Below are 17,770 nucleotides of genomic sequence, written 5' to 3' on the forward strand. Positions count from 1 at the left end.
GCTGTGCATTTTTATTGTTCTGCTTTTTTGTTTACTTTTGAGATAGTAGTTATTTAATTACAATATTTCTCTGCTCCATTTCTTCCCTCTAAACCAGTGGTTCTCAACCTTCATAATGCTGCAGCTTTTTAATGCAGTTTCTCATGTTGTGGTGGGCCCCAAAAAATTGTAAACTATAAGGATTCATCCACTGTTTAAAGCTGACCTGGCAGGAGCTGGCACTTGGGATATAGTGAGTTTCCCCACACAAAGTTCAAACCAGCAGTGCTTTCTAAATAAATAGGAAAGTCAGGGGAAAGCCCAGTCTTCTAAAAGAGGCCTATTTTTCTATAGTTATGATGTATAGCTTTCATGATTTCCATCAACTCCATGCATAGTCAGATGAGTAATGGCGACACCTCCATATGCATTGACACTAAAACTGGAGCTCTGTCAGAGCTCTAGGAAGAGGTTTGCCTGCATTGCTGGGGAAATGTCTATTTACTCTATCTCTGTGTTGTCATGTACATCTTATTTCTTCCTGCAATGTTTTTGCTGTCAGAAAATGCCAGAAAATTCTTGGGAAAAATGCATCCCTCTGGGAATATGAAGTTTACAAATTTAAAGAAATTGGACAGCTTAAAGTAAGTTATTTTTACTAACCTTTAAGTTTTGCACTACAGTTTATTAAAATAGGAATAAAATCGAGACAAAGCAATTCGTGGTTGGGAAGTATGTGTTATATTGAAAGAAGAATTAAGCTTTATGTTTTGTTTGTATCGAATGTGTACATGTCCATCATGTACTGGTGTGATTCGGGTGCTGTGTTTAGGCATGTTCTTGGGGAGCAGTTGTAATTTCATTTAGTAGACTTTACAGCATAACACTTTTTAAATTTACTCAAAAATAATAATAATAATAATAATAATAATAATTCTTTTTCTTCTTCTTCTTCTTCTTCTTCTTCTTCTTCTTCTTCTTCTTATTCCTCTCTCTCTCTCTCTCTCTCTCTCTCTCTCTCTCTCTCACTTTATTAATCTTTACACCTAGCCAGGCACAGCATACATACCATTCAGCCATTCTTTATTTGTTTGAATTTAAAAAATTTGTTTAAATTTTCATCATCTGTGAACCTTTTGTACACTCTATTGAAATTAAGAATATACTATTAAAATTTATATCAATTTTTGAAAGTTAAGTTATAAAGAAATGGGTTTCAATGGGTGGCAGTGTAACACGAGAATAGTATTGTCACATGCTGGTGGCATTTTCACACACTGGTGACAGTGTCATACTCTGGTGGCATTGTCACATACCAGTAGCATGCTTGCTTCATAAGGTAGTTGACCTTCAAAGTATTAATTGATGTGTTATACCAAATATAAGGAAAGTTAAAAGTAATAGTCTCCTAATTATTGGGTTTTCATGAACTAATTAAGAAGAAAAGAATAAAGATTAATGCAATCACTTTTGTACTATTGATTCCTACACACACACACACACACACACACACACACACACACTTTCAAAAATATTTTGTAGCTTCCTGTTAGGTAACAGAGTTATGTGAATCCTTTCTTCATGTTCCAAAGTATCCTTATACGTGAAATTTTCAAGGTTAAAACTATGCTGTTAGGTTGTCTGCATGTTTGGGACACAGTTGTCTTGTCATTCCTGAGAGGACTTTTCTTCCCCCTTAGGCAATTAGTCCCTATTTACCTCGAGGGGACCCCGTTCTGAAACCACTCATCTATGAAATGATTTTGCACGAATTTCTGGAAAGTGATTATGAGGTAAGAAATTCTCCCACAAATAAGGCTTGGTCTCAGTGTATGTTACAAAATCTAGAAATTTGACTTTTTTATGCTTTCACATTGGTGTCATATGGATTTCATATGAAAGTGATTTAAATTATATCACCCAAATTATCCTACTAGTTCTTGTCCTATCAGAAACCTGACTGGCTGAAGAAAGGCAGCCTGGCTTTACTGTCGGGCTTGGAGACCTTCTCCTGCATGTTGTGTCATGTCTGCCTCATTAGTACCACTGAGAAAAAAAATAATTTTCATTGTCATTAAACTGTGGAAATAGTTTAAGTATTCTTTTCCATTTTTCTCATCTTAAGGTTTAATTTTAAATGAGTGGTCAATCATATAATGAATCAAGTATTTTGTAAGAACATTTTGTAAGAACTCCCCATGAAAATTTTTGTTTTGTACAAACACTAAAGATCAAAACAAAAGTAAATGGAAGAACCCTAAGCCCAGTAGTGCACACTTATACTCAGGAAGCTGAGGCAGGAGAATGTGAGTTTGAGTCAACCTAGCCTCAGGAGTGGTGAACCACTTCTTTGGAGTCCCAACTTCTCCACTTTCTTTTCTTCCATTCTGCTAGTCAGAAAGTTCTCTAAACCTTGGCATGTCACACATTTATGGAAAGTCCATTGCATAGGCGTGATGGCTAATAGAGAGAATGGCCTAGTGTGGTTACTTAGCATCCTTCCTTCATGGGCAAGGGACTGGAACCTCTAGAAGTGCTCTTATAACCTACGAAGCCTTTACGCCTGCACTGGGGAATGGATAAAGAGCAAGAGAGGGTGAGTTAAAACCCAGCTGTGAATATCACAGTATCACACTATGAAGAGTGTTCTTTTTCTGCTGTTCTTCTCTGCTTAGGGCTTTGCCACATTGATCAGAGAATGGCCTGGAGATCTGTATAACAATTCTGTGATAGTTCAAGCAGTTCGAGACCACCTGAAGAAGGACAGTCAGAACAAGACTTTATTGAAAACACTGGCAGAATTGTGAGTATATTTTAGTTCTTGAAATCTCAGAATGGTGACAAGGCCTTTTCATTTTCCTGTATCTATTCTTAATTGGAATTCTTTTTCTAAGTCTCAATGAGTAACTAGACAATGAATATTTGAAGCTACATTATAATGTGATCTACTTGCCAGAGGAATGGAGTGGTATGGATGGTCCTGGTGAGGAGACAGATAGTACCAGGCTCCATCAGGCTCTCCCAGTGAGCCAGGTTCTGGATTCTGTTATTCTTAAATCTGCAAGTCTGTTGCTTTTTCTGAACCAGAATCTTTATCTGTAAAGTTACAGGTTACACTTTGTTATAAGGATACTTTCAGACTTGAAAGTTGGGGCTCAGCAAGTGATGTTTGGTGAATACTTTTTCTTTTGGAGGCACTGCCATCTGGCTTTGTGCCATATGTCTGAATCACAATGATAAGCTATACCCTCAAGGAGCCTCAGTTTAGGGCAACAGATGGTGGACCACAGACCAGGAGGTCCTGCAGCATGCCTTCCTCAGGACCCACAACCTCACACTTCCCTCACTGATCAGTTCTGTCAGAGTTAGAGAAAAGGATGCAACGATGAGAACAGGACACATGGGACTTGGCCCGGGGGAGTCATGATTGTGTGGCATCCTAATGGAGAAAACTCTGTTTTCTATCAGAAGCTTCTGCTGCTGCCACTGCTAGTATGAACAGCAGGGTAATTTCTGGTCAAATGGCTTTCCTCACCTATCTGAGGGACTTAGTGTGAAAATATTGTTTCAGCTTTATACAACACCCCTACAAGTGAGCTTCTGAAATGTGACGCATTGGTCAGGAGAACACTGTGTGCAGGAATTGAGACCAGTTCCTCTATTGATTAAGAGGAATTGAGACCAGTTCCTCTATTGATTAAGAAGAGCTTTTCCTTCATTCTGGACCACAGTTTCGTGTCTATAATATGGATTTATATAAAACGTGGAGACTGAGGCTGAAAGAAAAAAACACTTATTATTTGAATATTATACATTTTTGCAGATTTGGTGAGGAGAAAGTCAGGCTTCTGAAAACAGTCCCGGGGACCATGAATTTTAAATCTTAGCAAACACTTGCCGGAGTAAACTCTTCGCTTTGGAAACTATTTTAGCTTTTACAATTATGAAACATAATCTCTGTACATTTAAATTATAGCCACTAATAAGTATTAATTTTTTTATTACCAGGTATACCTATGACAAAAATTATGGCAATGCTCTGGAAATATACTTAACATTAAGGCATAAAGATGTTTTCCAACTGATACACAAGCATAATCTTTTCAGCTCCATCAAGGATAAAATTGTTTTATTAATGGATTTTGATTCAGAGGTAATATTTTTCTTATTACTATGTATTAACTATTCAAACGTATAATCAGTGGCTACCTGTCCAAGTGAGTCACATACTTGACCATATGCTGGCTATGCTTAGAACCCTCTGACATACCATCCATATTATTTTTTATCCATATTATTTTAGTAGTTGACATTCTGAAGGCCTTTCTTTGTATAGTTATTGAGAAAGCCATTATAGCTTAATATCAGGCACTTTTCTTGTGGTATTGGTGGGATAGAGTGGGAGATTAAGCCCAGGGCCTTGTATATAGTAAGCACGTGTTCTTCCATTGAGCTGTGCCCCAATACCAATGTAGTGCTTTATCAAAAGTATTTGAACTTTAAAAACAAAAGCAATCCATATAATTCATAAGCAAGAAAAATAACCTTTACTTTGGTTTATTGCACTGTTTTAGTCTTTGTCTCAACATGAAAATGTAAATGAATTTCTGTTCAGAGTCTAAACTTTATACCCTGTCCTAGTGTGATTTTTGTGGTGATAAAACTATGCTTAAAAGGCACTTGGAAGGAAAAGGTTGGCTTGGTTTATTATACTCTGCCCCTGTCCATTGAGGGAAGCCAAGGCAGGAACTCAGAGTCTGAATCTGGAGTCAAAAGCTGAAGCAGAAACGATGTTGCTTACTGCCTTGATCTTTCCAGTTTGCTCAGTTAACTTTCTTATATACTCTACACAGAGATTTCCCAAAATGACTCTCTCTCTCTCTCTCTCTCTCTCTCTCTCTCTCTCTCTCTCTCTCTCTCTCTCTCCCCTCCTCCCTTCTCTCCTCTCTCTCCATCTCACCCCCCTCTCTCTTTCTCTCCCTTTCATCTCTGCCTCTGCCTGTCCCTCTCTCCTGTTCTTCCTTTGCCTGCCCCAGTCATTGTAAAAATGAATCTAATTTAAAGTACTAACACAAGTCTTTTATTTGGAAAATAAATTATAAAGTATTCTGCAAGCTCCAGAAGGATGAGCACATTTCTACAAGGAGCTCAGAGATGCTTCTGGTCAGTCAGGACTATTGGCCTATAGAGAATCATGCAGCCCAGGCCGTTCAGAAGCATGGTGTGTGTGTGTGTGTGTGTGTGTGTGTGTGTGTGTGTGTGTGTGTGTGTGTGTGTGTGTGTGTTGTGGGGGGGGGGCTCTGACTATAAGGAGTAGAAGGAAGCATATCACTGAAGAAGGAAAGGAAATGGCAGGTCAGGGATAGGCATGCTTTCCTGTATCTCCAAAATTAAAAAAAGAATTATGGAAAGGTAGTAGAGTGTGGGATGCTAAGCCACTAGAGCACTGAACAAAGCTATAGGAGACAGGGGAGTTCTCCCTCCCACTCTATCAAGTCTGCGATGAACAGAGTGAAGGAAGCCTCCAGAAGCAAAGAGAGCAAAACAAAATCAAAAGACCTATAAGGTTTATGAAACAGACACTAGGAAACTACTACTTGGGGCAAAGAACAAGCGAATCCTAGGAGAAACTAGTCAAGGCACAGGGTGAGAAGGAGCGGCAGTAAAAGAAAGATGTCTTAACTACCCCTGTAACTCCCACAGCCTGCCCAGTACCCACCAGGACGTTTGAGTCACAGCACAGCAGATTGATGGGAACTCTTTACATAGGTGACCTGAACTGTGACAGAGGAGAGCAGACCTCCTCAAGCTAAATCCAAAGACCGACAAATTAACAGCCTGGTAAGGCAGGCAAGTCTGTCCAGCAAAACAGCAGATGAAGTTATAGGATTGACCATATTAGGGCTGTAGACATGAAATCCTTCAGGGAAAGCATGGCCATCCCAAACACACTAAATAGTGGGAGAGGAGGATGCAGACATATTCTTCAACCAGGAGACTCCTGAAGACAGAACTCTGACACTTGTGCAGAACTTCAACCAAGTTGTCTCTTTGAACTCCACTGAGAACCAGTACACCAGTCTGTCTGGTGTAACAGATTTGATCTGCAGCTATAGTACAAATACCAGGGCTTCCATCACCAGGATTTCTCCATAAGACAGGCCAGATCTCATATCACCCAGCAAGGAGGAGATGCTAATACTGGAATACTTCTCAACTTACCTCTATGTCACTGAGCTTTTTTCCTTTATGAAATGTCACTCATGTAAATATCATAACTGTTTTCTCTTCAATATCACACAGGTAGATGTTGTGATCATTCCTGCTATTTCTGCACCTATTCTGTGTTCTCATGACTGTTTCTCCTACCTGGCCCCATATATTTTCCCTGTCACTCATACCTCATTTTCTCACTGTTTTACCCCTCATGCATTTTCCTGTTGCTTCTTAACCATTAGTTTCTATAGCTTTTTTTATTGCTTTAATGATTTTTAAATTCTCCTTTCCATTACAGTATCCCAACTGCCTCTTCCTATTTATTTTTTCTTTCTTTGTCTTTTATTTATCAAATTTGAACTTTTGTTTCTTTTTGTTTTGTTATTGTCTTAGTTTGGTACTGTTGTGTTTTTCAGGATCTCACTAATGTACCCTGGACTGGCCTAGAACTCACTGTGTCAGCCAGGCTATGTGCATCTGCCTTCTGAGTGCTGGAATTAAGGCATGTCCCACCAGGCCTAGCCTTCTGTCTGTTCTTTATTATTTCAGTTCTAATCCCCAGTCTTATTCATCTTATTTTTATTCCATATCAACCTTTTTTAGTATCTTAGTGCACATAATATTCATGCCCATTTATTTCCCCCAAAGTTATCACCAAATTTATGAATCATAACAAAAGGAGAACTTCAAGTTATAGTTGTTGTTTTTATAATCCTGGAGGAGATTTCTCAAATCCAGAGAAAGAGATGGCTATCCAAATACAGGAGGCATTAGGATGTCAAACAGACAACCGCAGAAGAAAGCTCCTCACATCATACCGCAGTGGAAGGGGCACCTGTTCTTTTCACTATTATTACGTTTGCATGGCAGACCCTGCTGCCTACTGTGGTTGCTTCTTCAGTTAGTACTGAGTGTGTGGAGCAGTAGTAGAGGCTGCCTCGTGTTCAGAGCATGTGGAGAGAGGCTGGAGCTCCTGAGCTTATATCCAGTTTAAGAGTAAGTGATGGCGCTACAAGCTAGTTCCACATGAACGTTCCATGTACTTCCACTGAAAGAACATGTTGATTAAAAAGAAGTAACTCCAACCCCACGTGTATACATCCAGGACAGATACACAAGAAATGTGAAGACCAAAACAAGGAATTCAAAACAAAGAAGAAGCAAACTTCTGGTTGAACTGGGCAAGGATACAAATTAACAGTTGAATGAAGTAGAAAATAAACCCAGGCTATTGGAGGAGAAATTCATTAAAGAGCTAGAAATACTGAAAATCTCAAAATGAAATTTGGAAATAAAATAACTCAGTGGGAAGGCTCACCAACATAGATCAAGTAGATAACAGAATTGGGTCTAGAAAGTAAGTTAGAAGAACTAGAGCGTCCACACAAAAACAAGGAAAAAGAATACTTTTTGAACAGAACAGGTGAAATCTATTATTAAATGACCAAAATCATAAATATGACAAGAAGTAATGTCAGGCTGAATGTAGACATAATATATTAGTCATGCATAACATTTCCATAGTCATGGCCATGTAGATACCAAAATTAATTAAAATGCTAAGCCAGTAAGACTAGAAGAGACTTTTTCCACATTGTATTATATGTTAGATAATAAATGCTAATGTACAATAAATAAATAATGTTTAGATGCTGCACAATAAAATGAATCAGGTACAAAGGCAGACCATGAGCGTTACAACGCGCAACTCTTTAAGATGAAGATACACGTAGCCCAAGCTAGGAAAAGTAAGAACTCACGAAGCTATCATGAACATTGAAAGAGAAAGGATGCTTTTTCATGACAAAGACAAACTAACGGGATTCATGAGCACCAAGTCCATGTTGCTGAGAATTCTAGAGAGAAATGTACACATTGAAGAGAAAGGTAAGCACACCCTGAGCACGCAGGAGAGAACAAAGCGTACCACAGCAGCAGATGCACAAGTGTGATTCCCCCAAGTTCCAGACATTTCAAAACAGCCATATTACAGCCACTGACACACACTTTCCAGCTGTGACTCAGTATTGGTGGCTGTAACTCTCCAGTCAAAAGACACAGACTAGTACTGCGGAGATGGCTCAGCAGGTACCTGACAGCCTAAGTCACCTGCATCCTGTGCTCCCACATGGTGGAAGGAGAGAACCGATTCTTAAAGGTTATCCTCTGACCTCCATACTTGGAAACAGAATTAATAAACAATTACTTTTTGATGACACAAATTAGAACATTGGATTAAAACAGTACCTTGTCTGCAGAATTTCTATCTCAGGTGCAAAGACCTCCCTCTTCCTTCCTTCCTTTCTTCCTTCCCTCCCTCTTTTCTTCAATTCTTTCCTTCCTTATGTTGCTTTTGTCAGGCACTTTGTCACAAGAAGGGTAATTAGTATAATCACCCCAATCAATGTAGAGAGTCAATGCAACCCCCATCAAAATTCCATTGCCATTCTTTACAGAACTAGGAAAAAAATCCTATTATCTGAAGTAAATATAAAGAAAAGAACAATGTTTAGGAAACCACCATAGACAATAAACTTACCCTAGAGTGTCATAGTGACAAAACCTTGACCATTCTGGTACCAAACCAGATCTGTGGACCAGTGCAATGGAATAAAGCCGCAGAATTGGCACCAGGCTTTCAACAAAGATGCCATGTACATTCATTGGAAGAGAGCCTCTTCAACCAGTGGTGAGGGAAACTGGACATATACAGAAGAAGGCAGATATGATCCCCACCCTCACCTCTCACCCTATGCAAAAGGTAGTTCAACCTGCGTCCAAGTAAAACTGGAAAATGAAAATGGAGATTGATAAAGGAAAGCACAAGGTGAATGTTTGAAGATTTAGCATAGGGAAGACATTCTGAAAAGGATCTTTTGTTCTAGTCAGTTCTCTCCTATCTTTATATGGATTCCATTGATTGAGCTCAGGAAGTCACGACCTTACAGCCTCTATCCCTAAGTCATCTTGATAGCCCAGCAGCAGTTTGATCAGAATGACAATGTATTAGCTTTATGTTGCAAGGGCTGTGCACTAAAGCCTATGTCCCTAAATCCTATGGTATTGCTTTTCAATAACAAGTAATTAGGGAGCAAGCTGCAGCCTTCAATTTTACCGCTAAATCAGACCTTCTTGAAGGGGCAGGAGGTGGGGGAAAACAGTCATTGTAGAACTAAAAAGGTGACATTGTAGAACTAAAAAGGACTCAATAGTCCAGAAAATAAAACTGAAAATTAACAAATAGGATTGCATAAAATTAAAAGGTTTCTGCATAGCAAGGGAAATGAGTCAGAAGAAGATGACCTACAGATAGAATATATAATATATAGAATATATAAATCTGGTAGAATATATAATGAATTTAAAAAGCAGATACTAAGGAAGCAAACTGTCCTACTAACAGGATAAACAGACAAAACAGATGTACAAATGGCCAACATACATGAAATATAAGTTCATCTTTAGCCACCAAGTAATTCAAGTTAAAGTATATAAAAATGCCCTCTCACCTCCGAGTGATAGTCGGGGTGGCTTTCCCTAAAACAGCGAGTAGCAGAAGCTCTTTGCAAGAGTGTGATCTAGTCTACTAGTGTGCAGTGAGCATGACGGGTCCTGCAAAGGTAAAAACTAATGCGACCCAGGTGTCTCCCTTGTGCTTCTTACGCCTGAAGGGCTCTATGGGAAGTCTTTTGCTTCTTACAGTACTATACACAGTGCTCACAGTAAGAGATTCTGTTTAGGTTTCTGTCAACATGTGAATGGATAAAGATGTGGTATACATGCACAGTAGAGTTTTATTTAGCCATAGAGAATAAAAGATCATGTTAAACAAAATACGACTTGGAAATGTGAATCATGTTTTCATTTGTGCGAATCTTAGATTTTATAAAGACATATAAAAGTGTGTGTGTATGTGTGTGTGTGTGTGTGCGAGAGAGAGAGAGAGAGAGAGAGAGAGAGAGAGAGAGAGGAAAGTAGAATTAACACTGAGAGCATCTGATGTAGAGGTACACACCTTTAAGGCAAGTCCTTGAAGGCAGAGACAGGAGGGGTATCTGTGTTGAAGGCCAGCCTGGTCTATATATCTAATTTAAGGCAAGTCAGGGCTACATAGTGAGACCCTGTCTCACAAAAACAGGAAGGAGGGAAGGAGGCATGCTGACTGGCTGAGGGAACCAAGGGACTAGGAAGACAGGAATTCAAGAGTAGCGGGGAGGGGGTTATATGGGGGGTGGAGGGGTGAATGTAGTCCAAGGTAATGGTGTGCTTGTAGAAACATCTTTATGAAGCCCATTACTCAGCAGAAATGCACTAATAGAAAGGATGAGATGCTCATATAAAATTTAGAGTGAATGCTTAGTAAGGCACTTGTCACCAAGCCTGAAGACCTGAGTTTAATCCCTCGGATCCTTGTGGTAGAAGGATAGAACCTACTCCTCCAAGTTACCCCCAAGCTAACCACACATGCTCTGAGGCATATATTCAAAGAAACAAGTATCTGATTTAGAAGAGTTAATTATATTTTCCTTATCCTTTTTCTCCTGTGTCTTGAAAGTCTAATTACCATATACACCAGTGGGAAAGAGATGGCTGAACTGAAAATCATTGCTATTTAAAGAATTTGAACCAAAGTTAAGGTATCATCGTTTTCTAGTTAGAAAAGATCTTTGGAATAATCAAACACCCTTATTTATAGAGAAAAACGACATTTGGAACAGACTTCAGTAGAGAAGAGTCAGCAAGATCTGGGTGTTCTGTTTAGTGGGCTGCTGTCCCACTACCTCTTACCGTAAACCTCTTATCGTGATTTAGGAACACAATACATAGTATAGAAAAGTCCACCAGTTTTATGTACTTGGAAATCAGGCATTTCACTTGTTTTCCTGGGGTTAACCTGCTCTCAGGCCAACCCTTGCTCACTTCTGTGATTGTGATAATGGGATATTTTCCAGAGCTACCAAGGATCACATGGAAACGTAAACATAACTGAGACATCAAGTGGCTAGAACATGTTGCCTATTTTGAATACATTAGAAATGATCACATTTGGTAAAAATAGAGCATCAGCAGTTTAACAACATACAAAGCACACAGACCTTGGATTAAGACACATTTGAATGTGCATTCCTCTACTAATAGCATTTTATATAAGGACCATTAATGAAGCTTGGTACTTCTTAAGTGTAAGAAATAAGGCCTCGACCTCTAACTGTGGTGGATTATGGACTGCAGTTTGTGTACTGTTCTTGTGTGGCAGACAAGTAACTATGGCTGTATTTATATTTCAGAAAGCTGTTGACATGCTTTTGGACAATGAAGATAAAATTTCAGTGAGTTTTTTCATATGTAATAGATCTGTTCTCTGTTGCTAATATCATACCATAGACTGCATCCTTGAGAGAAAAGAGGTTTACCTGGCTTACTGTCTGGTCCAAGGTCAAGAGGCTGTACTTGGTGATGGCCTTCTTGCTGGCAGAGTGAGGGATCATTGTGGGGTGTCACATATCAGGACATAGGATGAGCCTGTCTCTTATGAGAGGTCAGATATGCACCCTGAAAGAAAGAAGGCACATGCAAAATATCTGTGACCAGGCCTGCTCTTTTAGAACTATATGCTCTCAGACAGCCTAACCCACTCAGAGTCCAGTTTGGTCCCTTTCTGTGATAATCAGTCACCTCCCACTAGCCCTTCCTCAGAAAGAGTCCCACTGCCTTTTAGTGATCACATTAGGAGTCAAGCAAGGACTCAAGTTTTGGTGGGAACAAGGCACATCCAAGCCATAGCATGTGTTACTAGATGAGTGTTTGCAGTCCTGTGCCTACAATAAAGTGTCTCAGATGATTTGTAAATATGATTGTCTCCTCGTAACTTCTTTTTAATTTTTTTCTTTCCTCAGATTAAAAAAGTGGTAGAAGAATTAGAAGACAGGCCAGAGCTGCAGCATGTGGTGAGCGCTAGTCTCCTCTGCCCTTTTAACCCACCAGCAAGCAATGCTGTGTGTCTGTGGGGGTGTCCATGCTGGGAATGTTTCTTAGAGGGCACTGCTCCGATTGAAGCGGTGACCACAGACAGTATGCAGGTATTACTAGAATGGGACTCATGCTGTGACTCTGTGGTGAGGAATTAGTCATAGCACAAGAGGTTAAGGCTTGATTTACAATTGAATTGGAACTTTTGAAAAAAGGTATATTCTGTTTTGCCATTTTCTACCATTCTTTGCCTGAGAGTGTCTTTTCTCTGTAGTTGCTATTAAATATAATCAGGTCACAAGTCCCAGCACAGCCCAGTAGAACAGTATAGATACCAAACCGTGGTATTCTGTGTCCAGGAACAGATATATAGCTTCTTCTCTCACCCACACTGTAGCTAAGCCTGACTTGTCTCTATAGGTTGAACTGTGTTATGAAGGCTGTTAGTCTGGATTCCTCAGAGGCTCCTTTGAATCCATGTAGCATGTCATCCAGGAAGTAAAGCAAGAGTAATGTCTTAGGTTTCTATTGCTGTGATCAAACACCATGACCAAAAACAACTCGTTGAGGAAATAGTTAATTCTTAGAACAACTCTCAGGTCCCAGTCCATCCCTGAAGGGAGTCAGGGCCGGAACTTGAGTCAGGAACTGGGAGGCAGGACCTGAAGTAGAAGCCATGGAGAACACTGCCTTCCCCTCTCAATTTCCTCAGTCTGCATTCTTGTAAAGTTTAAGACCACCTGCCCAGGGTTGGCAAGGGCCACAGTAGATGAAGCCCTTTAACACCAATCATTAATCAACAAAATGGCCTACAGATTTGTCTACAAATCCTATGGTGGTATTTTTTCCAATTAAAATTCCCTATTCCTAAATATGTCTAAGTTCATGAGAAGTTAAAAAAACAACCAGCACAAGGAGATATTTTCTATATGCTTTAAAAACATAAGAAATGCTTGAGTGGCCATGGGGATTATCCCAGTAGGGATTATCTTTGCTCTGAAAGTATAATGTTCTATTGAAAGTCAGCTTCTATGCTGAAGGCCCTGAGGATTCCTGGATGGGAATGTAAGTTGCATATATTATGGTTTTGTTTATTGTCAGGATTTAATGCAGATACTATTTCCATAGTTATCATGACCAAAACACCCTCAAGATTACTTGCTTACCCAAGCAAGGCTCCACTCTACTAGTCATCTTAAAATTTTGCTTGTTGAGCAATTTCTCACCTGCTTAAGCTCTAAACAGAGCTTTGGGAAACATTACTCTGCAACAGTGTTGCCAGGGAAAGGTGGCAGATATGGCACTGAAATAGTCCTCTCTGCCACCTGGAAGTGTAATGTCATATTACAGGTGACTGGTAAGCACCTCCTCAGGGAAAGCACCATGTTCTGGTCACATCCAGACCCCACTGCAAGCAGCCTATTGGCAGTCCTCAAATGACCTCAGTGTGGCTGTTCCATGTCCTCTTCTTCACCCCCAGAGAAATGTGAACACCCCAAGGGATGACTCCTGTAATACACATGTAGGTCTTAGCGTGATCCATGGCAGCAAACTCACACATTGAGGCAAACCAAAACTCTATTGTCTATTGTGGTCTATTCACCTGGTTACAAATACTCATGGCCCGAGTGTGCTTTATGTGGTTAGTGTGATCGTGTCTTTGTCTGTCTTGTGGGTTATAGGCTTGTATTTGTATTTAACATTAACACTGAGTATCCATTTTGTGGTATTATGCAATTACTCGATCTTTTTAGTAAAAAGAAAGAAAAATATTCCCTTTGGAGTCCAACTGTTTGAAACAACTGTACTCTTTTCATTACTTGTTTTTGTTTTCTGGTACCATCAATATAGGTATAATTTAATTGCAAAAGGATCACATTAATTTTCTAAAAATGGATATATGTAGTATATAATGATTAATTTAGTTCCTTCTGTGGTTTTTAGAACACAGTTATGTTGTGACCCTGTGCCTTTTCATGTAAAAGAAAATGACTTTTCAAAGACTTATTATTTTTATTTAATATGTAAGAATATGTGAGGTACATATAAGTATATAAGTATATAAGTTTACTGTGGGTTTGTTGGTGGAAATGGAGACCAGAAGAGGAAGTGACATCCCCTATAACTGGAGTTATGGACATGCAAAAGCTGCCATGTGGGTGTTCAGAACCCAACCTGCTCTTCTCCCAGTCTTCTGCATTACTACACTCTTCACGCTGAGCCACCTGCCCAGACCCAAGAATAGAATTATTACCTTAGGCTGCTACCCAGACAGTTGATTTCTGGAGCAAGTAGATGATGATGTTAAGAATTACTGTCACTAATAACCCTATTAAAAATGGGGTTCAGAGCTAAACAAAGAATTCACAGCTGAGGAAGCCAAATGGCGAGAAACACCTAAAGAAATGTTCAACATCGTTAGTCATAAGGAAATGCAAATCAAAACAACCCTGAGATTTCACCTCACACCAGTGAGAATGGCTAAGATCAAAAACTCAGGTGACAGCAAATGCTGGCGAGGATGTGGAGAAAGGGGAACACTCCTCCATTGTTGGTGGGATTGCAGACTGGTACAACCATTCTGGAAATCAGTCTGGAGGTTCCTCAGAAAATTGGACATTGAACTGCCTGAGGATCCAGCTATACCTCTCCTGGGCATATACCCAAAAGATGCCCCAACATATAAAAAGACACGTGCTCCACTATGTTCATCGCAGCCTTATTTATAATAGCCAGAAGCTGGAAAAGAACCCAGATGCCCTTCAACAGAGGAATGGATACAGAAAATGTGGTACATCTACACAATGGAATATTACTCAGCTATCAAAAAAACAATGACTTTATGAAATGAAATTGGGCAAATGGTTGGAACTGGAAAATATCATCCTGAGTGAGCTAACCCAATCACAGAAAGACATACATGGTATGTACTCATTGATAAGTGGCTATTAGCCCAAATGCTTGAATTACCCTAGATGCCTAGAACAAATGAAACTCAAGACGGATGATCAAAATGTGAATGCAGATCGCTCTGAGAGAGACACAGCCAGAATACAGCAAATACAGAGGCGATGCCAGCAGGAAACCACTGAACTGAGAACAGGACCCCTGTTGAAGGAATCAGAGAAAGAACTGGAAGAGCTTGAAGGAGCCGAGACCCCATATGTACAGCAATGCCAACCAACCAGAGCTTCAGGGACTAAGCCACTACCCAAAGACTATACATGGACTGACCCTGGACTCTGACCTCGAGGTAGCAATGAATATCCTAGTAAGAGCACCAGTGGAAGGGAAGCCCTGGGTCCTGCTAAGACTGAACCCCCAGTGAACTAGACTGTTGGGGAGAGGGCAGCAATGGGGGGAGGGTTGGGAGGGGAACACCCATAAGGAAGGGGAGGGGGGAGGGGGATGTTTGCCCGGAAACCGGGAAAGGGAATAACACTCGAAATGTATATAAGAAATACTCAAGTTAATAATAAAAAAAAAAAAAAAAAAAAATAAAAAAAAAAAAAAAAAAAAAAAAAGAAGAAAGTTTGAAACTAAAAAAAAAAAAAAAAAAAATTACTGTCACTAATGCTTGTGTCATACTTAGCGTGTGCCAAGTATGATTCTGTGTAAGGCACAAATGGCAATCGCTTTGACAGTCATAACAATCCAGTGACATTCCGTGCATGTGAAGACACCAGGTCACAGTTGGATAGGGACATACCTAACTTACATAGTTGTCAGTGGCTAGCCACGAGCTTCAGAGTCTGCTCTCCAATCAGCATTCTCTACACTCCTCTTCATCTACAGATTATGCTTGCTTCTAAGAACACATTTACTAATAGCTATGGAAGATGTCAACAATCAAAAGTCAAAAAATTAGCCAAGAATTCTGTTCCTCTTATTCTGATATTTTGAATTACCTTGTTCCTTTCAGTATTTGCACAAGCTCTTCAAGAGAGACCATCATAAGGGACAGCGCTACCATGAAAAACAGATCAGTCTGTATGCCGAATATGATCGACCAAACCTACTGCCCTTTCTCCGAGACAGTACCCATTGCCCACTTGAAAAGGTAAGCCGCTGACTCCCCATGTGCAACCATCAGAAACAGTTGTCATTTCATAAGGCATTTGTCAGTCTTCTCTCCCCGCCTGTGTTCAGCTGGAAAGGTTACTGCGACTCTGATACTAGTACATCAGAAGCCTGTGAGGGCCCCAGCTAATCAGTCACAGATTCCAGGATTTGAAATCACCACAGTTCCTCAATTCAAAAGTTAATCATAGGTTTTTTTTTTTTTTTTTAATGGAATTTATAATTACAAGGGAACTTCGTAGCAATTTCTAACAAGTACACTGTTTTAAAGGACAGTTTGTTCTTTATATGTCTGTCATGTTCCTTAGAACATCTGTCACACTTTCTACCATATACTGTTTTCCCTTGCTTGATATCGTATCATCTCCACAAAAGTATCTTTAGGAAGATGGAGGTATCTGGTACGGACAAGCTGAAACTGGGTATGTGAACAGGGCAGCTGTAGGCTAGTACCGAAGGAGCGAATGGAGCAGCTGTAGATTAGGACTGTTTTTTTTTCATTATGTATTTTTTTATTGGGTAGTTTATGTATTTACATTTCAAATGTTATCCCCTTTCCAGGTTTGCCCTGGAACCGCCTTCCCCCCCCCCCATACTCCCTCCTCCTACTTATATGAGGGTGCTCACCCTCCTACCCAACCACTCCAACCTCACCACCCTGGCATTCCCTTACACTAGGGAAGTCAAGCCTTCACAGGACCAAGGACTTCTCCTCCTATTGATGCCAGGCAATGCCATCCTCTGCTACATATACATCTGGAGCCATGGATCCCTCTATGTGTACTCTTTGGTTGATGGTTTAGTCCACAGGAGCTCTGGGGTGTCTGGTTGGTTGATATTGTTGTTCTTCCTATGGGGTTGCAAACCCCTTCAGCTCCTTCAGTCCTTTCTCTAACTCCTCCATTGGAGTCCCCGTGCTTAGTTAGCATTCGCCTCTGTATTTGTCAGGCTATGGCAGAGCCTCTCAGGAGACAGCTATATCAGGCTCCTGTCAGCAAGCACTTCTTGGCATCTGCAATGGTGTCTGGGTTTAGTGTTTGTATATGGGATGGATCCTGAGGCAGGGCAGGAAAATGTCCTTTTCTTCAGTCTCTGCTCTACTCTTTGTCACCATAGTTCCTTTACACAGGAGCCCTTCTGGATTAAGAATTTGGATATGAGTGGGTGGTCCCATCGCCCACCTGGGGGCCTTGCCAATCCTCTAATCTCTACAGGTTCTCCATCCCTTTTGTTGGGCATTTGAGCTAATCTCATCCCTGTTGGTCTCTGGGAGCCTCTTACTTTCCTGGCATCTGAGACTTGCTGATGGCTACCCCCAGTTCCCCATCCCCCATTGCTACACACCTCTGTTCAAATTCCTGACCCAATAAACCATCCCCTTCTCCTCCCATACCTCATCCTGCCCCCCTTTTTCCTTCTCCCCTGCCTCTCTTCCTCCCAAGTCCCTCCCATTCTCTACCTCCTATGAGCATTTTGTTGCCCCTTATAAGAAGGACTGAAGCATCCACATTTTGGTCTTCCTTCT

General features: G+C 40.4%; 1 protein-coding gene across 1 annotated transcript in view; it reads left to right on the forward strand.

The window, feature by feature from the left end:
• Vps41 (VPS41 subunit of HOPS complex) overlaps positions 1 to 17,770 on the forward strand; it is a 158,189-nt gene that overhangs the window by 121,886 nt on the left and 18,533 nt on the right. The window contains exons 16-22 of the mRNA XM_032885145.1: positions 542 to 623; positions 1,680 to 1,772; positions 2,655 to 2,782; positions 3,988 to 4,132; positions 11,484 to 11,525; positions 12,093 to 12,143; positions 16,088 to 16,225. Coding sequence (XP_032741036.1) covers positions 542 to 623; positions 1,680 to 1,772; positions 2,655 to 2,782; positions 3,988 to 4,132; positions 11,484 to 11,525; positions 12,093 to 12,143; positions 16,088 to 16,225 — 679 coding nt within the window. The remainder of the gene's footprint in view (positions 1 to 541; positions 624 to 1,679; positions 1,773 to 2,654; positions 2,783 to 3,987; positions 4,133 to 11,483; positions 11,526 to 12,092; positions 12,144 to 16,087; positions 16,226 to 17,770) is intronic.

This window comes from Rattus rattus, chromosome 14 (assembly GCF_011064425.1).
Source record: "Rattus rattus isolate New Zealand chromosome 14, Rrattus_CSIRO_v1, whole genome shotgun sequence".
In the NCBI taxonomy this organism is placed as follows: Eukaryota; Metazoa; Chordata; class Mammalia; order Rodentia; family Muridae; genus Rattus; species Rattus rattus.